Here is a 24128-nt window from a genome sequence, read left to right as displayed (position 1 = left end):
TCAAGCACCTAGGCATGCAGACTGTTTTTACAAACATTTGTGAAAGAATGGGTCGCTCTCAGGAGCTCAGTGAATTCCAGCGTGGAACTGTGATAGGATGCCACCTGTGCAACAAATCCAGTCGTGAAATTTCCTCACTCCTAAATATTCCACAGTCAACTGTCAGCTGTATTATAAGAACGTGGAAGTGTTTGGGAACGACAGCAACTCGGCCACGAAGTGGTAGGCCACGTAAACTGACAGAGCGGGGTCAGCGGATGCCGAGGCGCATAGTGCGAAGAGGTCGCCAACTTTCTGCAGAGTCAATCGCTACAGACCTCCAAACTTCATGTGGCCTTCAGATTAGCTCAAGAACAGTGCGCAGAGAGCTTCATGGAATGGGTTTCCATGGCCGAGCAGCTGCATCCAAGCCATACATCACCAAGTGCAATGCAAAGCGTCGGATGCAGTGGTGTAAAGCACACCGCCACTGGACTCTAGAGCAGTGGAGACGCGTTCTCTGGAGTGACGAATCGCGCTTCTCCATCTGGCAATCTGATGGACGAGTCTGGGTTTGGCGGTGGCCAGGAGAACGGTACTTGTCTGACTGCATTGTGCCAAGTGTAAAGTTTGGTGGAGGGGGGATTATGGTGTGGGGTTGTTTTTCAGGAGCTGGGCTTGGCCCCTTAGTTCCAGTGAAAGGAACTCTGAATGCTTCAGCATACCAAGACATTTTGGACAATTCCATGCTCCCAACTTTGTGGGAACAGTTTGGAGCTGGCCCCTTCCTCTTCCAACATGACAAGCGAGGTCCATAAAGACATGGATGACAGAGTCTGGTGTGGAGGAACTTGACTGGCCTGCACAGAGTCCTGACCTCAACCCGATAGAACACCTTTGGGATGAATTAGAGCGGAGACTGAGAGCCAGGCCTTCTCGTCCAACATCAGTGTGTGACCTCACAAATGCGCTTCTGGAAGAATGGTCAAAAATTCCCATAAACACACTCCTAAACCTTGTGGACAGCCTTCCCAGAAGAGTTGAAGCTGTTATAGCTGCAAAGGGTGGACCGACGTCATATTGAACCCTATGGATTAGGAATGGGATGTCACTAAATTTCATATGCGAGTCAAGGCAGGTGAGCGAATACTTTTGGCAATATAGTGTATATACATATATAAAATATATATATCCTTGCCAAATTTTGTTCATTTAAAATATGATTTCGATTTCATTAAACAGTATATGCAAAGGATAGGCGAGTATAAACAAGCAATGGTCAAAATATTGCACGTATATGTGGTTTAATTCGGAGAGATAACAGTCCTTGGTGAGTCGGCTCTTATTCGTGAGTTGAATCAAATGATCCGACTCCCTGAAAAGAGCCGAAATTCCCCCGTCGTTACGTCGCAGCCTTTCTTGCGCATGCGTAGCACAAATTATAATTAAACACCAAATAAACCACCAACCTGCAAGTAACAAACATTTGTATATGTAAATATTATCTAACCTTTTTATATATTTACATAAAAGATAATAAATTACAAGGGAACCTGGTTAAAAGTTGATTCTGGCTAAATTAGGATGATCTCCGTTAACAGTGTTAATGATGTATATAATCCAGTGTAATAACAAATGCTATTGAAAACTTACAGAAAGCTACAAGTAATCCTCATTATCATCCTACCTTATTCATCAACCCTGAAATAATACACTTGAGGACAGATCCAAAGAAATACAAACTCATAAGGAGCATTTATTTAAAAAAAAAAAAAAAAATTGACATCAATGGAGCTAATCTGTACAAGCTCACAGACACAAGTACATAATCACACAACACTCAGCCAGTCCATTTCCTAGGAGAAACACCGCACGTATCAGCTGGTGCCTGAGTCCGGCTCTGGAGACTGCAGAAATTCGTAGGGGTCGTGAACCATCTCTGACTGATCTCCAACACCGAGGTGAGGTGAGCTTCCTGAGCGTGAAAGAAAAAACACGTATTTATCCCAGATTAAATAGCAACAACAGTAAACATTAATCACACTGATATTACAATGACTTTACATGTGCTTCATATATAATTTTAATTTGGTTGGATGTGTGCACAAAACCAGTCCACAATCTCTTTGTGATCGGGTCTATGAACCACAAAGAGGTGCAGCCTGACAGTCTTGAAAACAATTCAAGTGAAAGAGGTGTTGCTTCTGTGGTTGAAACTTCCAGTTACAGTAGTATCTGTGGCTGTCAGTCACCGTTAAGAAGGTGTGGCCTTTGTACCAGTCTCGGATAAGAAGAAATGGACTCTGTACATGCCAGTCTCAGTGAAGACCTGACCTCTGTACATGCCAGTCTCAGTGAAGACCTGATCTCTGTACATGCCAGTCTCAGTGAAGACCTGGACTCTGTACATGCCAGTCTCAGTGAAGACCTGATCTCTGTACATGCCAGTCTCAGTGAAGACCTGATCTCTGTACATGCCAGTCTCAGTGAAGACCTGATCTCTGTACATGCCAGTCTCAGTGAAGACCTGATCTCTGTACATGCCAGTCTCAGTGAAGACCTGACCTCTGTACATGCCAGTCTCAGTGAAGACCTGATCTCTGTACATGCCAGTCTCAGTGAAGACCTGACCTCTGTACATGCCAGTCTCAGTGAAGACCTGATCTCTGTACATGCCAGTCTCAGTGAAGACCTGATCTCTGTACATGCCAGTCTCAGTGAAGACCTGATCTCTGTACATGCCAGTCTCAGTGAAGACCTGACCGCTGTACATGCCAGTCCTGATGTGCATCCTGAATTGAAATTGTACCCTTATTGTATTGTATTACCTCACTTCTTTGCCTCTAATCTTTACTCATCTTTAACAAAATAAAGGTGGTCAATAAACTCAAGGAATTATTAACAAACAAATTTACCAAGCTGTCACTGTTTCAGATTCATGTTTCCTTTTCAGTGTGTTACCTAAATGGTGCTGATCTCTTTCTGAGGCATTAGAGAGAGAGGAGAGATTAGAGGAAGGTCTGGATCCGACCCTGTCCACCGCCGCGTCCTGGAATTCCTGCAGTAGCTTGGCAGTGTCGTCAAAGTGCTGGTGCGTGTCCTCGTGTTCGGGTTCCTTCTTCACCGGTTTCCCTGCTACAGAATAGGAAAAAATGATGAGATTACTTGTTCAATACTGCTTCAGGGATGCTCTGTTCTTTTTTTTCTGGGATTGGAGGATGATAAGAAAAGACTTACCCAGAGGGTTGAGCATGTCCAGGGACATGTCTGGGTAATTCTTTAGACTTATGAAGTCGAGCACTGACCCACTGTCCATCATGGCTTCATCTGCACTCTGAGACAACAAAGTGAGTATTAAGTGTTTATAACTGTCTTATAAATGTAATTAAATCTTGGCAGACATGCATATTTAATATCTTATTGGTAGTTCTTTCTCCTTTGTGTTGATCTCTGGTGGTTGTCATCTACTGAAAGCGTTTTATTTATTGGCATAAATTAAGATATGTTTCATTTGACTAACATGTATGAATACAATATGTACATAAAGGACTACTGAATAGGTCTTTGTGACATCCAGCTGTTTTATCAGTGTAACAGATCTTATACTGTACTGGAGTAGCTCAGTAGGCTCTGTTTCGTTCTCTTTTCCTTCATCATGCATGAAAAAATACTCCTATGTGCTACATTCTTCGTCGTTCTGTACGGTAACGCAGAGCATTACCTGCATATCACATAAAGCAGACTTGGCTTCGTCCACTGGCAGGTTTCTTTTCTGAAAAGGCAAATCAGTCTATCGTTAAAGCCACCCGAGTTGGATCACCATGCCCTCTTTACACCGAATCTAACAGATCAGTAAAACATGTTCGGTGTCCAAAACCTCTCTAATTTTGCACTGGAGAAAGGAATAAAAGCTTTAAACAAGCAAATCATTTTGGATCGATATCACCTGAATCGATCTTTATGAATCAATGTATTCATGTTGTACATTCTAGACAAAACAAGTCTTATAAATATCAGTTTAAACAAATATGCGTTGCATAACATGCATCTCTTTAGAGGAAGAGAAATTGTTGATTGGGAGGGAAATAAATAAATAAAATAAAATAAAATAATTATATAAAAAAATTAATTAATTAATTAAATAAATAAATAATAAATTAATTTAATAAAATAAATTAAATAAAATAAAATAAATAAATCCACTGATGACAAGAACATCCAATGTCCTTAGGTGTAAGTGATGGTTGCATAATGAATTACTTAGCATTCCCTAATGAGTACTGATAATTCAGCTGAGTAGGTACGAACACATGAAAAGGACGTGGGATCAAATTAATTTTTGGTGGCTTCCACAAGATTTAAGCTCTGTGACATTTATTTGTCAATTTTTTTCATCAATACAAGTGTCAGGACCCACAGTTTGCTAAGAAAGACTATCTGAGACACTGATTTTAAAAAACTAGCCGATTCTCTTGTTTTCCAATCTCCACTAGCTTTAATGCTCCAGTGCAAAACGAAAGAAGGATACGTCAGACACCAAAGGTTTTTAGCTGGCTACATTTAGGTCAAACTGTCGCTGTAAGAAATGTCCCCAGGTACCTGTCGGATTTGGTAGATGGCCTTGGAGTGATCGTTGCCTGTCATTTTATCTAACAGATCATCGACGAGCCTCTTGGTAAAACCGCCACAATCCTTCACGAACTCCTGGAGGCTGAACACGCGCATATCAAAATAAACATCACACATCGAGCAAGATAATAGATGTTCATGCACACAGCCACATAAAGTGTAACAGTTTGACTAATGACAAAATACATGAACTAGAACAATACAAAATATAATACACAATATATTACACAGAACAGCCAGATCAGCATCAGTAAAGAGCCTTATTATATTACACCACATCTACGCAATTTATACAACTGAGCAATTGAGGGTTAAGGGCCTTGCTCAGGGGCCCAAAAGTGGCAGTCTGGTGGACCTGGGATTCAAACTCACAACTTTCTGATCCAACACCTTATCCACTAAGCTACCATATTCCCTGTATACAACAATCAGCCATAACATAATGACCACTGAGAGGTGAAGTGACCAACACTGATGGTCTCCTCATCATGGCACCTGTTAGTGGGTGGGATATATTAGGCAGCAAGTGAACATTTTGTCCTCAAAGTTGATGTGTTAGAAGCAGGAAAAATGGGCAAGCGTAAGGATTTGAGTGAGTTTGACGAAGGGCCAAATTGACGAAGGGCCAAGTTCCCAGTCTGCAGTGGTCAGTATATATCAAAAGTGATCCAAGGAAGGAACAGTGGTTGCAGACCATGTACACCCTTTCATTGAAACGGTATTCCCTGATGTCTGTGGCCTATTTCAGGATAATGCGCCGTAGTTCAGGAATGGTTTGATGAGCACAACAACCAGTTTGAGGTGTTGACTTGGCCTCCAAATTCCCCAGATGTCAAGCCAATCCAGCATCTGTAGGAAGTGCTGGACAAACAAGTCCGATCCGTGGAGGCCCCACCTCGCAACTTACAGGACTTGCTGCTAACACCTTGGTGCCAGATACCACAGCACACCTTCAGGGATCTAGTGGAGACCATGCCTCGACGGATCGGGGCTGTTTTGGCAGCAAATGGGGAATCAAGACAATATTAGGCATAATGTTATGGCTGATCGGTGTACATCACGCCTTACAGTCCAGAAAACACACGTTAACACCATAAACAATACCCATCAAGGAAATATACAGATTGTAAATTTTCACGGCAAACCTGAGAGCACACTGCACCCCTGTCTCGTCTCCATACGCCGAGTACAGCATATCCATCTCCTCGGGAAGCAGGTCTGGGTAGATGGAGTTGTTCTGCAGCGTCTGAGTGTTGTAGGCGCTACTCAGGAACGTCACTGAACACAGGAAAAACAATAAGAAGGAAATCAGAACCGTGTAGCAAACAAACAGCGTGCATAAACCTGAGAGCTTTGGACTAGTTACCCTTGTGTCTCCGGTCATCTTTAAATCCTAATGTTGTAAGGCCAGGGAGGAGCTTATTGGAGAGAGAGCTTAAATCTACAATATGGGTCTCTTCATCTGGAAAACAATGCAATGTTAAGAAATAGGAAGGATTTGGGTGGGAAGTTGTAGATAGATTCATTCAATGTAATGCACATATAAGCTTTTTTGTCCACTCCACAAAACAGGAATATCTGGTACATTTTCCACCAAAATTACTGATGAAAATTTCTTGATAAAAAAAAAAAATTACAAAAAAAATTTACTAAAATGTTTTTGTAAAAATCTTTGATAATAAAAGCTAAATGACTATCAACAGCTGAAGCTTTCAGAAGCTGAAAGAAAGAATAAATAAATAAATAAATAAAATTATTTTCATGCATTTGTGCTTTAAAAATTATTATTATTTTTATTTTTTAAAAATAAAACAGCAAAATGTTGACATAATGTAAATAATGTTCTGACAAAAACTTGGGTAAGTGTAACAAAAAACACAATTTTCTTTGTTGTCAGAACATGATTTACATTATGTCAACCTTTTGCTGTTTTATTTTTAAAACATAAAAATAATAATAATTTTTAAAGCACAAATGCAGCACAAATATATGATAATTTTATTTATTTATTTATTTATTCTTTCAGCTTCATGTTTTTTTTTTTTTTTGATGTTGATGTTTGTCCCAGAGATGTAAATCATGTTAATCTTTTTTATTATTATTATTTTATTATTATTTATTATCATGCATCTATATGAATAATCATGAATTATCTATGAGGGTGAGGTGTACCTTCTGCCTCTGGATCCTGATTAACTACGGTATAAATCAGCGCTCCGTCTCCTTCCTTTTTGATGTATCCTATCTGAATAAGAGAAACACACACAGAAAACTCATCAGGAAGCACAGGAACAGGAACAGTTCATCTTTCTGAACAATATTCGGTAGACGTCGCATACCTTCGAGTTTGGCATGTAGCGGTTGATGCGATCCCGGGCCTCGTCGGCTGCGTGCTCCACCAGCGCCAGGACATGTTCCTCGGCGGTGCTGTCCGTCAGGCTACACGCGTTCCCCTCCGGCTCGTACAGATCACTGAGGGAGGGAATTTAAAACAAGTAAGACTTATTCGATTCTGGAAGACGTGTACCTGTTGTATTTTTATTTCTCTTATTCTGACACAATTTTATATGTAGTAATGAAAGACTTTGTATTCCTTAATAGTGACATATTAATGCTGTCGGACAAGCTATAGCACTTTTTTTAATAACCAACATAAAACGCTGACTTTAAAGACTCCTTACAGCAAACTTTACCATCTTATCAGCTGTAAGTTGTTTCTCTTATAAATATCTCTTTAGATTATGTGGTATTTTGGCCATTCCAGTCACTGTTAATACGTTTTTATGAGCTATAAACACAGGCAGCCTATATTATAGGCTATATAAAGTATAACTGAAGTGACGTAATCCCATTCTATCAGTCAGAATGCTTAATGTGTGAATCTAGCTTTTTTCCTTTGCACTGAAGCTATAGCAGATTCTATTACACAACTTCATAAACAGTAAGTGTATGCAGTGTTCATCGCATCTTTTCTGGGCTTTACCTCATCATGGGCTCTTTAACCGGCTGCTTTTTCGATTTTTTGGCTGACTCGGTGTGGAAATGGGCAACTTCCGGAACAGGTTCCTCCCCGGCTACGTCCTCGTCGCCCAGAATGGCGGCCTGCTGAGAAAAATCCATGTCGTGCATGAAAGACATGCTGCGCTTCAGAGCTAACAGCCGCTCCTGCAAACAGAGCAGAGAAAGAGCCGGGCAGCCACGTGTTTACTCCTCCATCATGAGGCCTTAGACTGGGCCATGACCATGGGAGTGTAGGAACGTAAAAGCTGAAGGCATGCAGTGGAAGGGGTTTCCGGCATTGGGATGTAAAAAAAAAAGGGGGGGGGGCATGCAAGTTTATCATGCGTCAGCATAGCCAGCGTAGTGATGTCACTCGTATTAGCAGAAATAATGAAAAAGCATTAGAAGCGCATTTTAATATCGGGGTGCATGAAAGTGGAAGAAGGGTTATGAGGGAAAAACGAAAAAGAAGATCGCAATACAAAGAGCCGGTGTGTTACTTTGCTCATCATCTTGAAGCCTGTGTGAAGAAGCTTCTTAGCAGCTTTATAGTAGACTGTCTCGGGTCTGTTATACACCATGGCGTTGTCACACATCAGCTTGAAATCGGCCTAAAGATTAGAAAGAACAGAGCAGAAAATACTACATTAGCAAGACTGAAATGTCCAGTGTTCACTAATGCTACAATAACATTCAATCAGTGTGTGTTTATTGTCTTGTAGTTACCCTTACTTCTATTTATCCATCTATTCAGTGTACCAAACTTGTATCTTATAAACCTGTAAGAATCTGTCTATAAACCAAAGCAAATGTCTACCTATGTACTGCTCTATAAGCCCGTCCAAGGGCCTCTCTATGGTCCACTCTGTAGACCCCTGTATGGTCCCATCCATCACCCGCAGCCTTCTCTTAGTCTTAGTACCGGTCTACGAATCTGTCCACAACCTCATATATCCTATATATACCTTTTTCTCTTACTACATGTTTATTACACCAGTCCACACTAGGTACACCAGGAAAGTGCTCCAAACACCTTAAACTCTGTGACTGTCTTGTATTCGTTCATGGCAATTTTGTCCTTCATGGTGCTGAAATCCATGGGGTGTTTGATGATCATGGAGTAGCCTGGTGCGATGGCGTCCGTCACAGGGAAGGCAAAAAACCCATGTGGGTCTTTCCTGAGGAGACACAGAGTGTCAGATGGAAATTACTGGATAAATACTAAAACATTCTGAATAGCAAAATTTTCTCTTTGATTGAATCTGTGGGTTGATTTGAGAGACAGGATGTGACAGATGAGAGAGACTCATGCGTGATGTGTGAGCAGACCTCTGTAGAAGACGCAGGAAGTGCTCGAGGAGCTGCTGGCGAGGCGTGCTCTCGTTTTCTGGAACAAGACAGAGATTATATATTAAACCAAAGGATGGTGGCAATCTTTAAACCTCTCCTTTGACGTTTAACATAGCTCATTTTCCAGCAGAGGGCAGAGTGAGACTGGGCGAGATCCGAACACACCCTCACAATATTTGGTTTAAACACATTTTCAACTTGAGAGTTACGAACAAGGACATTCTCAGAACCATGTGAATGGATTTCTTGTTTGAATAACATCAAATATGGGAACTACGGCTAAAGCATTAAGACTAAGAAAAGTCTTACATACAGTGAGATTTGACAGACACACAATGTGGCTTGAGCTTTGGCTGTTCACCCTTTCATGGACACATTAATAGGCTACCTTGCTGAGTGCGGCAGGCTCTGACGGGCCGGTCTCCCTGTGTCTCTGGCTCCACCTTCACGCTGGGGAGGAACTCTTCAGGCTCAACATCAAACTTCTCCCTCTTCCTCTTCCTCTCCTCCACCACCACCTGCAGCACAGCACAAAAGCTTCAACTTCACATTATGTCCCAAAACCATCAACAAATAGCACTGTGTCTCTGAAGACATAATAAGTAGCTTAGTGACTTTACCTCTACAGGCTTAGTCAGGGTGAAGGGCTCCACCGGGACGTTGGTCGTGTTTTCTAGCTGCTCTCGCTCACGTTTCTTCTTTTTCTCCTCCTATGAAATGTAAATTAAAGCAACACCTTTACAGCGTATACACGGACAAAGATGATGTGCCGTTAGATGTAAATTTTGAGCTTTACGAACCTTTCTTCTTCGCCTTTCTTCATCATCCAAATGCTTGTCCTTCTCTTTTTCCGATTTTTTCTTCTTCTTCTTTTTCTTTTCCTTGTGGCGCTCCCGTTCGTGGTCAGAACGATCATCATAATAACTTGAGTCGTGCCCCGAGCCGGAGAGTTCAGTGACCTCGCTGCCCCCGACCTTCAACACCAACTTCAGTGGTTTATCCAAGGGCTGGTCCTCATAATCTGGGTGTCAAAAAAACAAAACAAATCAAGATTTAACAGGCCTAACAGACTGCTTCAATAAATGGAAAGCTGTTTACATCAGTGCCTAAATCCTGGTCTCTTCACCAATAGATTTAGTTATTTAACACAACGATATTCCATGTAGACAGCAACCTATGTTGGATCGAACCGGGAATTCTGAAGCTGTCAGGTGGCTCACTCACAGTGTATTTACATTTTCCAGAGACTACAGAGGATGGAAACATTTCCAAGTGCATGGTGACATACTACATACTGCCCATACCGGTAGTGTCCAATCTTATCCACAAAGGGCCGGTGTGGGTGCAGGTTTTCATTCAAATCAAGCAGGAGCTACACCTAATTCCACCTGGTTAATCAGTTGATCTTGGCTTTCAGTGGACTCAGGTGTGGCTTCTGCTTGGTTGTAATAAAAACCTGCACCCACACTGGCCCTTTTTGGATAGGATTGGACACCCCTGGCCTATACTAATGACTTTAAGTAACAGGGTTCCTCCTGTAAGTATTACAGATTATTTGAAGTGCATATATAAATCAGGTTCTGTTCCAAGTTAAGTTGTCTTTATTTGTCACATATACATCACTGCACAATGAAATTCTTTCTTCACAAATCCCATCCTTACGGGTTTGGGTCAGGGCACAGGGTCAGCCATGATGTGGCACCCCTGGAGCAGGGTGGATCTGGGGGGCCTTGCTCAAGGGCCCAACGGTGGCAGCTTGGCAGTGCTGGGGCTCGAAACCTGATCTTCCAGTCAATGTCCCAGAGCCTTAACCACTTGATCACGGTTAAAGTTAAAGAAGCACAAGAATTTTTTTTAAAAATTAGGTTAGATATTTGACTTTTCCACGCCCATATTTACGAAGCTCCTCCCCTTGGATTTACAGTGCAGTGTCTATAATGAATGACTGACAAAAAAGTCACATCCAGACTCAAACAAACATTCCGGACTGGAAAACAGTTTTCCGAACAGGAATTTTCAGCCACAGCTTAATGCACTGGGTTTTCTTAAAACCATGTTCAGCATGATTATCATGTTTATTTGTAGAGGTAAGGAATAAACAACAGGAATGTTTTAAAGGCTTTAAGAAAACGCTTTAAAGGCTTTGTGTACAAACCCTAATGTGAAGGAAAAATCAGGCATTTCTCCATAATCACTAGATTTGTGCATTTAAGCAGGAGCGTGGAAAATAATCAATCATAGCTTAATTATAGCAAATTTAGTGTATTATATCTGCAATAGGAGGCATTAGAGACTGTTTCGAGGATATGTGATATTAGAATAAAACTTTAAATAAAAGCCTGTTGCGGAATAGCTAATAACATATAAATAATTCAAACCTCTTTCACAAAACAGACCATTACACACATCATATATTTATTTTCTATATATTATTTTATCCCACAGTGCATCTGATGCTAGAATGAATCAAGCCCTCTTGCTAGGTCCGTGCGCGAGCTCCACACTCACCTCCGTCTACCGTTCTCCATTCCGGTTTGTATTTTTTGTGCTTCTTTCCCATGTTGTGTGTCTTTAATAAAAACCTCGGATCAGAATAATAATAATAATAATAACAGTGATTTAAAATAACCCCCAGCGAAATCTCTTTCTTAACGACTAGCAACAACAATAACAACTAGACCTACGAGTAACTACTTCCGGTTGGGGAGGCGGAGGAGGGGGAGTTGTCTTCCGGGTGTATATTTTGAGCGGGATTATGATTTGCTATGGATACGGCTAGCTGCGCGTGAGGTGAGTTAGCTAGCCTCTTTAAAATAAAATTACAGAAATAAGCTATTGTTATTATTATTTTTCTATTAATGTTAGAGGCTGTTTTGTTAACTTACCGACTTTAAAACGTATTGTGCGGTGAATAAATAAGCTTTTAGAAGACTGAATTTGTGTGTTCCAACGGCTCACGTGAATGAAACTTGTTTATTAATTATTTCCTAATGTCAAGTAATCACACTTTTGTGCTCTGCTATATGGTGTAATTCGTTGATGGTGTTTATTATTTCGTGGCTTTACTTGCTCCACACTTTGAGAAATGCACTGTAAGAGATCTACACCGACCGAGCATAACATTATGACCACCTGCCTAATATTGTGTTGGTTCCCCTTTTGCTGCCAAAACAGCCCCGTCCTGCACTGTGTATTCTGACACCTTTCTATCAGAACCAGCATTAACTTCTTCAGCAATCTGAGCAACAGTAGCTCGTCTGTTGGATCGGACCACACCGGTCAATGAGCCTTGGCCGTCCATGACCCTGTGGAACACCCCACAAGAGCTGCAGTTTTTGGAGATGCTCTGATCCAGTGGTCTAGCCATCACAATTTCGTCAAACTCACTCAAATCCTTACGCTTGTCCATTTTTCCTGCTTCTAACACATCAACTTTGAGGACAAAATGTTCACTTGCTGCCTAATATATCCCACCCACTAACAGGTGCCATGATGAGTTCATCAGTGTGACCTCTCAGTGGTCATAATGTTATGCCTGATCGATGTATATATCACATTAAACAGTAATTAAGGCATACTAACTTGACTTGACACATGATGGAAGCACTTGTTATTAGCTTTATTCTTTATTTAAATCACTGTTTCTCTCAGTAAATTCCAACAGATGTGATATACAACGATCAGGCCTAACATTATCAGTATTTATTAACAGTATTCATCATAAGTGGTCCAAGGAAGGAACAGTGGTGAACCGGTGACAGGGTCATGGGTGGTCAAGGATCATTGATGCACGTGAGGAGCGAAGGCTGGCCCGTGTGATCCGATCCAACGGACGAGCTACTGTTGCTCAGATTGCTGAAGTAGTTAATGCTGTTTCTAATGCTGAAATTCTTCCTACCATTTAAAGGATGAATGGGGAGAAAATGGAGGTTGGATGGAACCACCATCAGCATCCCTGTGGGGACGGCATTGCTGACCGAGTCGAAGTTCACATTGAGGTTCATGTCAAATCACAGAGGTACTAATTCAGGTCAATGACACTTATTAGGGTTATGATTAAAACCAAAAAACAATCTTACCCAATTGTTACTAAAGGCACCTTTACCTGTTCATGACAGTCTGTTCAGTTCATTATTCTGTGTTAATGCATGAATAGGCCTGTGCAATATACATGTTGCCAAAAGTTTTGGGACATCTGCCTTTACATGCACATGAATTTAATATGGAGTTGGCCCACCCTTTGCAGCTATAACAGCTTCAACTCTTCTGGGAAGGCTTTCCACAAGGTTTAGGAGTGTGATTATGGGAATATTTGACCATTCCTCTAGAAGCGCATTTGTGAGGTCAGGCGCTGATGTTTGTTGAGAAGGTCTGTCTAGCAGTCTCCGCTCTAATTCATCCCAAAGGTGTTTTACAAACTTGCTCATCCATGTGTTTATGGACCTTGCTTTGTGCACTGGTGTACGGTCATGTTGGAACAGGAAGGGGCCAGAACTGTTCCCACAAATCTGGGAGCATGAAATTGTCGAAAATGTCTTGGTATGAAGCTGAAGCATTAAGAGTTCCTTTCACTGGAACCAAGGGGTCGAACCCAACACCTGAAATCAATGATTCGGAGGGGTGTCCCAAAACTTTTGGCAATATAGTGTAAGTATATATTGTATGCCATATAGTTTGTGGACAGCTGACCATCACACCCAATTGTAGTTCTTCCCAAAACTGTTGTTGCACTGTGGAATATTCATCAAGCACATTTTGTTTTTAAGGTGTCCAGATACTTTTGGCCGTATAGAGTATATTATAGCGATGATTGTTAGAAATATCCGAGATTTCTACAAATATTGTTACTATGAATGGCTTCAATTTAATTGATCTGCAGCACAGCGAGACGGGCCGAAGTCCGGACGCATGTTTTGGCTCTGCTCGACCGACACAGCCTGGTTATGGGCTTCTTCAAGTGGACAGAATTTGATGATGACTTCCTGACTAAAAACGTGGAGTCTGTCGCCGTGGTGGACGTCGAAGCACAGGCAGGAATTTAGCTCTAACTCGTATCTGTGTGTGTCTGTATGTATTATTTCATTAATAAAACACATTATTACCTTATTGTCTTCACAGTAGCACCTTATCAATTATTTACACTCACGCTTTTAGTTTAGAGCACTAATTATTATTATTTTTTGTTATAACCGAACAAAAATTTCCCTCATTCATAGCCTCTCGATTTGAAGTTGAGCAGTCTGTGCATTCACATCTTCTCTCTCAACGACGATGGCCCGAGCATGCTCAACCTGGAGGAGGAGGAGGAGCTATCTGCTGCCAATCACTGGCTCTTGCCAGCAGGTCAGGCTGCACGGCATTTCCTCGGCACTGCTCCTTCAGCTTTAATTTATTTCCTTGCTCTAATACACCAGGATTGAGACACTGATCTGAGACACAGTGACTTGAATCCACAATCCGGTTTATCCAGAATACCTGCTCTCTTTATTTATTCTTTTCTTTAAAGAAATTCAGAGTAGGTGCTATGGCAAAAAAAAATATCACAATGAACTGAGCAGGTTTATATATACACACTGATCCGTGAAAAGGAAAACTCTGAATCTATCATTAGTCAGACTTTGTCCAGAAGCATGATCTTAAATATCAAACAGTGTAAATTTCCCATAGTCTTATGGTAGAAATGCTGCTTAATGGACTACTTCACATTACGTTTCTTAAAGTACACCGTCTGTATACTTCTAAATTTAGAAGTATTGTCAGCTAATAATCTCCTCTCGAGTTGTTGATTAATCTGTATTTAGGAGTTTTTTAATGCAAATAACAGACAAAACTGTCATCCTTCAGGCTTTCTTTCTTTTTATTTTGAAAGACACTCCTGAGCTGATTTTCTCTCCCCAGTTGTTTCCACATATAAATTTAGCACAGGAAAAAAGAATCGAATACATTATACATTGTTGAAAGTCATCGAGTGCTGTTTATATGACCGCATGAATAATCTGACAAAGATTAGCGGTCTGTAATTTGCAATATTTCTGTTTGAGAGCAAAGCAGTTGGTCCACACTTAGTTCAATAGGTTTTAAATAAACGTTTTAAGTCATGTAACATGGCAAGAGGAAATAAAAATAAAAGGACGGGTCCAAAAATAGATTTTAATGTCCACTCAGCCTCTTTTCACCGTATACACATGCAGGACAGTATTGTGTTGCTCTCAGAAAAGTGTGTCATGATTATGTTTATCAGTAATAGTATCATCTAGTCATTTGTCCCACTTTTAATCAAAAGTAGTAATTTAAGAAAAATCTATGAAGATTTTGTTTTTATTTGCAGCTGAGTTTCACGGGATATGGGAGAGCCTGGTTTATGAGGAAGGAATCAAAGCGCAGGTATGAAACGGTTCTTTCTGAACACACCTCTAACAACCACCGATCTTTAAACAATCACCCAGTGTGATGGTGTACATTTTTTTTCTCACTTTGCCCTCCAGCTCTTGGATTATGTTTCGACAGCAATCTTCTTCTCTGACAAAAACGTTGACAGCAATCTGGTTGCCTGGAATCGCGTCGTGTTGCTTCATGGTAAGGATGAATTAATCATTTCAACAATTAATATGTCTTCAGTTATTGCAGCTTGTGAAGATGTTAATCTGGCTAAGTAGAAAATTTACCAATAGGACGTTTGCTAACGTTGAGCAAATCTGTATGTATGTGTGTGTGTATATATATATATATATGCATGCATATTTAGTTTTGGGACACCCCCCAAATAATTGAATTCAGATGTTGTTTTTCATGGGCTAGGGATGACCCCTTCCTGTTCCAACATGTACACCAGTTCACAAAGCAAGGTCCATAAAGACATGGATGATCGAGTTTGATGTGGAGGAACTTGACTGGCCTGCACAGAGTCCTGACCTCAACCCCATAGAACACCTTTGGGATGAATTAGAGCGGAGACTACGAGCCAGACCAAAACTGGGACATCTGCCTTTACATGTAATATGGAGTTGTCGCGCCCTTTGCAGCTACAACTCAGCTTCAACTCTTCACCACAAGGTTTAGGAGTGTGTTTATGGGAATTTTTGACCAATCCTCTGGAAGCACATTTGTGAGGTCAGGCACTGATGTTGGACGAGAAGGTCTGGTTCACAGTCTCCTCTCTAATTCATCCCAAAGGTGTTCTGTCAGGTTGAGGTCAGGACTCTGTGCAGGTCAGTCAAGTTCCTCCACACCAAACTCACTCATCCATGTCTTTATGGACCTTGCTTTGTGCACTGTTGTGCAGTCATGTTGGAACAGGAAGGGGTCATCCCCAAACTGTTCCCACAAAGTTGGGAGCATGAAATTGTCCAAAATGTCTTGGTATGAAGCTGAAGCATTAAGAGTTCCTTTCACTGGAACTAAGGGGCCGAGCCCAACACCTGAATTCAATGATTTGGAGGGTGTCCCAAAACTTTTGGCAATACAGTGTGTATAAATAATAGACATTTGGATCATTCTTGATCCTTGGATAGAAACATACATGTAGATAGTGTGATAGTTGTTTATTCAGAAAAGATGGATGGATACAAATAGGGCAGTAAATGACTGGTTAATTGGATGACAAATTGAGTGAGCCATACGAATAGATGGATGAAGCCTGGTTGGACTGGCATGAATGGATTGACAGAAAGCTTACTGGGAGGATGAGAATAAATGGATAGTTGATAGAGAGAAAAATAAATTGAAACTGGTATAGATGGACAGATAGGTACATATTGATGGAGCAAGAGAGGACCCATATGAATAGAATAGATGGAACAGTTAAGGGATGGATGGACAGGAAACTGATCAACGATGGAGGGATAGGAAAGGATAGATAGACAGACACATGTTCAGTATATAAATGGATGAGTAGAAATATAGAAGGATATGGAGAGATAATTTTGTGACAGATGGACAGAAATAATGAGTGATATACTGTAGATATAATAATTTGTTAATGGAATAGATAGATACAGATTTCAAGCAAGCTGAGGGGATGGATGGATAGAGAGAGAGAGAGAGAGAGAATGACAGACACATTAATGGAGCAATAGAGGATGGCTGCAAGCCGTATTTAGACACAGGTTGATAGATAGACAGAAATAGACAGGCACTAAGGCTATATAAATACGGAGAAGGATAAATGTGCAGACAGATTTTATTATTTTGTTGACTGAATGATTGCTTCGAACGCTACAGGACCTCCAGGCACAGGAAAGACGTCACTGTGTAAAGCACTGGCGCAGAAACTCTCCATCAGACTCTCAGGAAGGTCAGGAGATTCACAGGAACATTAATATAAAATCCTCACATCACCCGTTTAGTCTTTGATTCAGCGTGGGTTTATTTTTTCCACAGATATTCCTACGGACAATTCGTAGAAATCAACAGCCACAGTTTGTTCTCAAAATGGTTTTCAGAGGTACCTTTTTTAATCTCTGCTTAATAAAACAAAATGAAAGAAATAATAAACAATGTGATAGCATGGCTTGAGTTGTGTTTCCTAGAGCGGGAAACTCGTCACGAAGATGTTTCAGAAGATTCAAGAGCTGATAGATGAGAAAGAAGCCCTTGTTTTTGTTCTTATTGATGAGGTAAAACTGGCACTGGTATTTTTACCAAGAAGTCATCTTCTTCTTATTCTTCTTTTAAGGCTAGACATGATTGACTAGATGATTAGCTCCCTGTCAGTGATCGTGTTGATAAATTTTTGGCAGGTGACCTGTACGTGTTTGCACCTGTTAAGTGTGTGCTTTTTGACTGAGACGTTCTTCTTTCTGCTCGTTGAGGATTATAATAATTACATGTATCAGTAATTGTAGTATGTTCTATAATTATTACCATTATTAGTTTATGTTTTGTGGGAAATGTGACTTAAACAGATGTGGGTGACAGCTGTGGTGTTTATGTGCAGGTGGAGAGTCTAACAGCGGCGAGAAACGCCTCTCAGGCTGGAACCGAACCTTCAGATGCCATCCGAGTGGTCAACTCTGTCCTTACACAGCTGGACCAGATCAAAAGGTTGGAATAAAGTGTATGTGTGTGAGATGGAGAGAGAGAGAGAAACAGATGGGCACAGATTATTTGCTCTGTTTATTGTACATAATTATTTTGAGGGATATCATATTGTCTACAAAAAGTGTTCCTCAAAGATCTTCCTTTTATTGAGCTTTTTTACCCATCATAGCTGGGAAATATCTCAGAAATAGCTTCACATATCCCACATAGTTCCTCACAAAAGATGAAACAAGGCATTCATTGTCTAAAAGTACATGAATCATCACATCTGAAATGAGAACCGTTGCAACTCTTGCGATTTGCAGACATCCGAACGTGGTGATCCTCACTACCTCAAACGTAACAGAGAAGATCGACCTAGCCTTCGTGGACAGAGCGGATATAAAGCAGTATATCGGCTTGCCGAGCGCCCAAGCCATCTTCAACATCTACCTATCCTGTCTGGAGGAGCTCATGAAGGTGTGCGTGCAGTGTGAAGTTGTAAACTGCTCTGTAACATCTTTTCTATTCTATCCATATCTAATATCTTTTTAGACTTAACTGTGCTATACTTCCCCCCCCCCATCCAGCGGCAGATCATTTACCCCCGGCAGCAGCTCCTGAACCTCGAGGAGCTTGATACGTTAAACTATATCGAGAGCGACGTGACCGAGCTCAGTCTTCACCTGCAGAAAATCGCTGAGTGAGTCTTCATTTGACTTTATGTTTTGAGTTCTCTTGGACAACACACATGCTAGTGATACTACTATTTTATATGCACCGATCAGGCATAACATTATGCCTAATATTTTGTTGCTGCTGCCAAAACAGCCCTGACCCGTCCTGCACTGTGTATTCTGACACCTTTCTATCAGAACCAGCATTAAGTTCAGCAGTTTGAGCAACAGTAGCTCGTCTGTTGGATCGGACCAGCCTTCACTCCCCACGTGCATCGATGAGCCTTGGCCGCCCATGACCCTGTCACCGGTTCACCACTGTTCATTTCTTGGACCACTTTTGATAGATACTGACCACTGCAGACCGGGAACACCCCACAAGAGCTGCAGTTTTGGAGATGCTCTGATCCAGTGGTCTAGCCATCGCAATTTGTCCCTTCGTCAAACTCACTCAAATCCTTACGCTTGCCCATTTTTCCTGCTTCTAACACATCAACTTTGAGGACAAAATGTTCACTTCCTGTCTAATATATCCCACCCACTATTTAAAAAAACAAAGTGCTATAATTCCTCCCCACAGAGTTTTAGGCTGATGATATACTAAGACAGTGACTTAGTCAACCAGTGTTGACGTATTCAATGATAGAGACTTCTATACGTCAATCATAGGGCATCTAGCTACGCAAAGCTACGTTCACACACGTTGCAGTGACGCAGTTCATTTTCAGTGAAAACTGGCGACAGCGATTTTACTGTGGATTCCTTCTTTTAAATGTTGCTTTGGAATTGCAACAGTAAAGCAACATGGATCATTTATGCATTAATCCAAGCTATCATCTAGTTACTCTTAAATTTCTGCATCTGCTTTAAAGAAAGAAATGCGCCTCATGAGCTGGAAATGACGTTTAAGATCACGCCATTTTCATTTGCGTCTTTTCCTCCCTAACAGGAAGAGTGTCGGCCTCAGTGGACGCACCTTGAGGAAAATCCCCTTCTTGGCTCATGCTCTTTACGCAAAGGTATTCTGCTTCACAGTCAGTGCTAATATAATCTCATTTACTAGAATCTAGAGTCTGATACTCTGCTCTGTTTCCAGACACCTGTGATGACGGTCGAGCGCTTTCTAAGTGCCATGGACAAGGCTGTGGATCATCAGATGAAGGAACGGGAGAAACTGGTTAACTGTGTATGAGCGTAAGCTAGTGGTCAAAGGTTACTAATCTGTCTCTGGTCTGTCCGTCACCGACTCTAAGTGTTATTTACCAAACTCTGAGTTGGTTCCCTAGTTTAAGCTTTCACCGTGTTGACTTTTCTGAAGAGCACTTTATGAGCAGGATGTTTTATAAACACAATGCGGCAAGTTTTTCTTCTTGATAAAGCTGTTGCTCACACGTTAGTCCGCTTTGTCTTGCTGTGTTGTTATCAGCATGGCTCTTTTATACACCAAGCTCCAGGTTCTCTACCAGCAATCTGTCCTATGATGCATCAAGGTGCCATAACAGAACATTTTTATTTGTGTGTGAACAAAAAATATGTTTGTTGTGATTTTATGTGTATTAAAAAAAAACATTTGATTAAAATGTGCTGAAAAACGTTACTGAGTCTCCACGATATCACCACTAGGTGGTGTATTAAAGAAATCTGAGGCCTGGGCAATATATCGATTTGATAAATTATACCACGGTATGCTTTTCTGAAGTATCATGGATCATTTAAAAATGACTTAATTAAGAGTTGGATATGGTGTTAAAATTGTGTACATAATCTTTTGACAATTTAAACGTACAGATTTTCCTTTTTTTTCTTTTCTTTTTTATTTTAAGGATTACTTTTTTTTTCCTCCAAAAACTAATATTTAAAAAATATATATATTTTATTTATATATATATATATATATATATATATATATATATATATATATATATATATATATATATATATATATATATATATAATATTATTTAAAAAATCTATTAAAAATAATGTCATGGCACATATTCAATAACCTCCAGATCTTTTAACATTCATGTTCCTGCCTCCTGTATTTATTATATACAGAAAATAGTTACAGTATTTTTACGCCTCCCACAAGTGCTGTTAAAAACAATTATTAAGGCGTGTAAGAACGAGTCGTAAATAAATCGAAGAAATACACGTGCAATTTTACTCAATCGCCTCTGGAAAATTCTATAAACCGTACCACGCTGTTAGTTGTGGCTGTGTCCCAAATACAAACATGCCTTATTTGATTGTCTAAGAAATCACACACATGCTTTTGGGACAGTGTACACAAGAAGAAGAACAGAGAATGTTATTACTAATTAATTAAGAGCTAAAGAGTCCTCCTTTTATTTCCTTACAAAGTCTTTTAAATATTGCTTGACCCCCTAAACCGATCGCTGTCTGCCGTTGTCGTTCCCCCGTGATGGTTCAGATACCTGCAGCGTATAAAAAAAAAAAAAACACCTCAACTGAAGAGAAAGCAAAACTGACAGAGCGATAAATAACCCCATAATTGAGATGTCTAGAGGCGTTTCTTCGCTCTTGACTTCGCCCTAAAACATCAGGCAGCTGTTTAATTGTGAATGCTAGAGGAAGGGTGGAAGAAAAAAAAGAATCAAAGACCTTATTGTTGGAGGTTTGATTACATTCCCTAGTGCTTTAAAATTGCCAGCAAAGTTTTAAACAAAACAAACACTATCATGTTTGTCTTGTCAACCGTTGCCCAGGTATGTGGCCCCGGGCAGTGAAACGTCAATCTACCTGCCGATGAAGATGCACAGAAATGACAGGTTAGCTAACTTCTTGATGCGGCCAAAGGATCCGAGGCTAGGTGTTTGGTGCTTGAGGCTGGTGGAAGGATTTGTCTATCAAAGAATGCATGCCTATGTATTGAGTGGACAAATCGGCAGCAGCACAAATATCGGCGCTGACTCCGGACTCCCAGTCTCACAGCTCCTTCTGGCTCACTTCCACCTGCGAAATCTGTAACTGTGGCGTAATATCCACGACATCAGAGCACTGACAGATGGGTAGTAACCTCAGAGGAGCCACAACATCATAACCACAGCTGGATATGTCATTATGGCCGGCCACAGTGACCACACAGACCGGGGCAGTCGGTTTACAGTCGGGTGGGAAACAAAGATCGTGGAAAAATGTGATGAGAAGAGGACGGATTCTAGCAAGTGAAGAATATACATGTAGCAGAAAATAAAGTTTATTTATCTATTTTTCTTTATTTTCTAGTAAGAAATCTGCAGAAAGCATATGAAGCTAAAACGTACATGTTCCTCTAAACCCCAAATAAAGTCAATCAGCCAAGACATGTTTGGTGTTAGATTTTCTTCAGCCTACAACTGAGATGTAAGGTAAAATGGTGCACACATGCACTGTATAAGCTCACCTAAATCATCAACTTTGTCAAGTTTGTTACCTCTCTCAAACCGACGCGTGGTTTCTGACCCTGTAAGACATTTTTATCTGTACAATATATTCAGCAGGACATTAAAAACAGTTGTTGCAGCTGTCGTTAAAAGCCAAACTCACATTCTTCTCTCAGCATAGCTACGATATCAGATATCAGATTTAAGGATTAGGATTTACACGTTAGAAGTGATTTGGATGTTAATATAATTCTGAAATTGAGGCAGCATGGATTAACGGCTTAGTGGTTAGCACTGTTGCCTCACAGCAAGAAAGTCCCGGGTTCGAACAGGCAGGGGCCTTTCTGTGTGGAGTTTGCATGTTCTCCCCGTTCCTCCGGTTTCCTCCCACAGTCTAAAAACAGGTACATTAGCTTGATAGGTGATTCTAAATTGCCCATAGGAGTGAGTGTGAGTGTGAGTGTGTGTAGTTGTCTGTCTATATGTGTGGCCCTGTGATGGACTGGTGACCTGTCCAGGGTGTACCCCTGCCTTTCGCCCAGTGTGTGCTGGGATAAGCTCCAGCAGATCCCCGTGACCCTAATTAGTAATAAAGCAGGTATAGAAGATGGATGGATAATACTGAAACTATTTGCTTTTGCATCCTCTTATATTCCGAAAGCTTTAAAGCCAGCGGTGTGATTATTTACGTATAAAGTTTTATTCAGGTGTCTACATTTTTCTAATACCGTGGAGAAGTTTTAATGGATTAATATTAAAGGTTTACAGGTTTATATTAATCCTCTAATAACGGTATCATTTCCAGTGACGACCTTCACACGGTCACTCCACGTCATTTCAGCTTACTCGTTATTGACAAGTTATTTATAAAAGAAAAAACGTATCATCGCTGATATAGTAGAGCTTTCTGTGATGAATTGTTTGTTTAACATTAATAGAAATAGTCTCCAGCGTAAATCCATTTATCGCACTCAGTACGAACGGCTTGTTTTGTGTGTTAAATTTGAGAGAAAGGTAGAGCGGCTAGTAAGAGATCGTTCGTTTATAGCCGCTATAAGAAATGATAATTTGTCTTTCCACAACTTCATACGTAACAACATGTGGTTAAAAGTATGTTTGGTTCATCCATAAACTAAAAGTTATTGGTGTGGATTGACAGGAATTAACATTTTTGAGTTAGCAACAGTGTCACATTAGCCTATCGTTGATTATTTTCCTAGAAGAACATATCCTATGGTGTATTTTTAATGTATTTGTTAACTAAATCAAGCAAACATGTCTTGTAGGTGACATTTCCTGACTGTCTACAAAGGTTTTGTTCTGTTTCTTCAAACTTTTGATAAGGAAAATATGATATTTATTCTGAACATCTTATGCCACGGCTGAAACGTGACCCAGAACGAAACAGGACACTTTTTTGCCTCACAAAATGGAAGATTTCACTGGGGTTTGGATTTTTTTGAAGGTTATATTTGTTTAACTCCGTGATTTCTCATGAATACACTTCAGTTATTACACTTTTATAGTCGTGGGGTTGAAAGGCTAGTCACTGAAATGCTAATCTAATAGGATTCCGGCCTAGTAGTGGTATTAAATTCAAAACATTTATAAATGAGATTTATGGCAGCTATTAAGAGAAATCTCATTTGGTGTTTATTGGTTAGGAAATAAAAGTAAAGAAAGTTAATAAAGTACACTGCGCGTGAGAGGGCTACATCCGGACATTTTGTATTTTATTTATTTTAAGGTAACCGTTAGCTTACTTTTAAAGATGATAACGGTTAAAGTTATACGGATTTTGAACAGTGTAATTATTTCAGAAATTATGCAACTAGCAAGAAGATCCTTTTTATTTTGTCATTGAGAGAAAGAACTCCTTTCTTATTTATCAGTAGGAAAGCGCGTGAAACGCCACGAGGGGGGTTCTGTGTAAGCGTGTGTGTGCACTCGCGCGCGCGCGCGCTCGTGCCCTAGCCAATAGAAGGCCATTGTTGGTTTGGCTAAGTTAAGGGGGGCGGGGTGTCGGGCTGCGGAGATCTGAGGGCGGCGCTCTAAATATCGCTTGACCTCTCGTACATGTGCACTACTT

General features: G+C 40.5%; 2 protein-coding genes across 5 annotated transcripts; one reads left to right on the top strand and one right to left on the bottom strand.

The window, feature by feature from the left end:
* Window positions 1-1738: 1738 nt before the first annotated feature.
* Window positions 1739-11666, bottom strand: brd9 (bromodomain containing 9). Of its 3 annotated transcripts, none has more exons than XM_058376879.1 (17): window positions 11467-11666; window positions 9759-9979; window positions 9579-9668; window positions 9347-9476; window positions 8938-8995; window positions 8642-8786; window positions 8109-8219; window positions 7592-7773; window positions 6948-7080; window positions 6781-6853; window positions 5975-6070; window positions 5754-5886; window positions 4579-4690; window positions 3701-3751; window positions 3217-3313; window positions 2941-3114; window positions 1739-1954 (listed from the first exon to the last, which is right to left on the bottom strand). In XM_058376879.1, the coding sequence occupies exons 1-17, from the start codon at window positions 11516-11518 to the stop codon at window positions 1857-1859; spliced, it is 1956 nt and encodes a 651-aa protein (XP_058232862.1). In that variant the 5' UTR covers window positions 11519-11666; the 3' UTR covers window positions 1739-1856. The 3 variants fall into 3 exon arrangements, with proteins under 3 accessions (XP_058232862.1, XP_058232863.1, XP_058232864.1); XM_058376880.1 differs by having other exon boundaries at window positions 7592-7713; XM_058376881.1 differs by having other exon boundaries at window positions 7592-7710.
* Window positions 11667-11689: 23 nt separating this feature from the next.
* Window positions 11690-20023, top strand: trip13 (thyroid hormone receptor interactor 13). 2 transcript variants are annotated; one of them, XM_058376882.1, is made up of 14 exons: window positions 11690-11748; window positions 12866-12976; window positions 13838-13988; window positions 14175-14301; window positions 15287-15342; window positions 15444-15534; window positions 17179-17251; window positions 17338-17401; window positions 17487-17573; window positions 17894-18000; window positions 18303-18456; window positions 18567-18679; window positions 19603-19672; window positions 19750-20023. In XM_058376882.1, the coding sequence occupies exons 2-14, from the start codon at window positions 12867-12869 to the stop codon at window positions 19843-19845; spliced, it is 1299 nt and encodes a 432-aa protein (XP_058232865.1). In that variant the 5' UTR covers window positions 11690-11748; window position 12866; the 3' UTR covers window positions 19846-20023. The 2 variants fall into 2 exon arrangements, with proteins under 2 accessions (XP_058232865.1, XP_058232866.1); XM_058376883.1 differs by lacking the exons at window positions 18303-18456; window positions 18567-18679.
* Window positions 20024-24128: the final 4105 nt, after the last annotated feature.

This window comes from Hemibagrus wyckioides, linkage group LG23, assembly GCF_019097595.1.
Source record: "Hemibagrus wyckioides isolate EC202008001 linkage group LG23, SWU_Hwy_1.0, whole genome shotgun sequence".
NCBI classification, from domain to species: domain Eukaryota; kingdom Metazoa; phylum Chordata; class Actinopteri; order Siluriformes; family Bagridae; genus Hemibagrus; species Hemibagrus wyckioides.
This window is presented reverse-complemented; position numbering and strand designations above follow the sequence as displayed.

Coding starts and splice junctions, on each gene's coding strand:
- brd9 (XM_058376879.1), bottom strand. CDS start 11,518: ATGGGAAAGAAGCACAAAAAATACAAACCGGAATGGAGAACGGTAGAC. Junction 9,980..11,466: donor ATGGAGAACGGTAGACGGAG/GTGAGTGTGGAG, acceptor TTTGACACCCAG/ATTATGAGGACCAGCCCTTG. Junction 8,787..8,937: donor TTCCTGCGTCTTCTACAGAG/GTCTGCTCACAC, acceptor GTGTCTCCTCAG/GAAAGACCCACATGGGTTTT.
- trip13 (XM_058376882.1), top strand. CDS start 12,867: ATGAATGGGGAGAAAATGGAGGTTGGATGGAACCACCATCAGCATCCC. Junction 15,535..17,178: donor TCGCGTCGTGTTGCTTCATG/GTAAGGATGAAT, acceptor CGAACGCTACAG/GACCTCCAGGCACAGGAAAG. Junction 17,574..17,893: donor TTTTTGTTCTTATTGATGAG/GTAAAACTGGCA, acceptor GTTTATGTGCAG/GTGGAGAGTCTAACAGCGGC.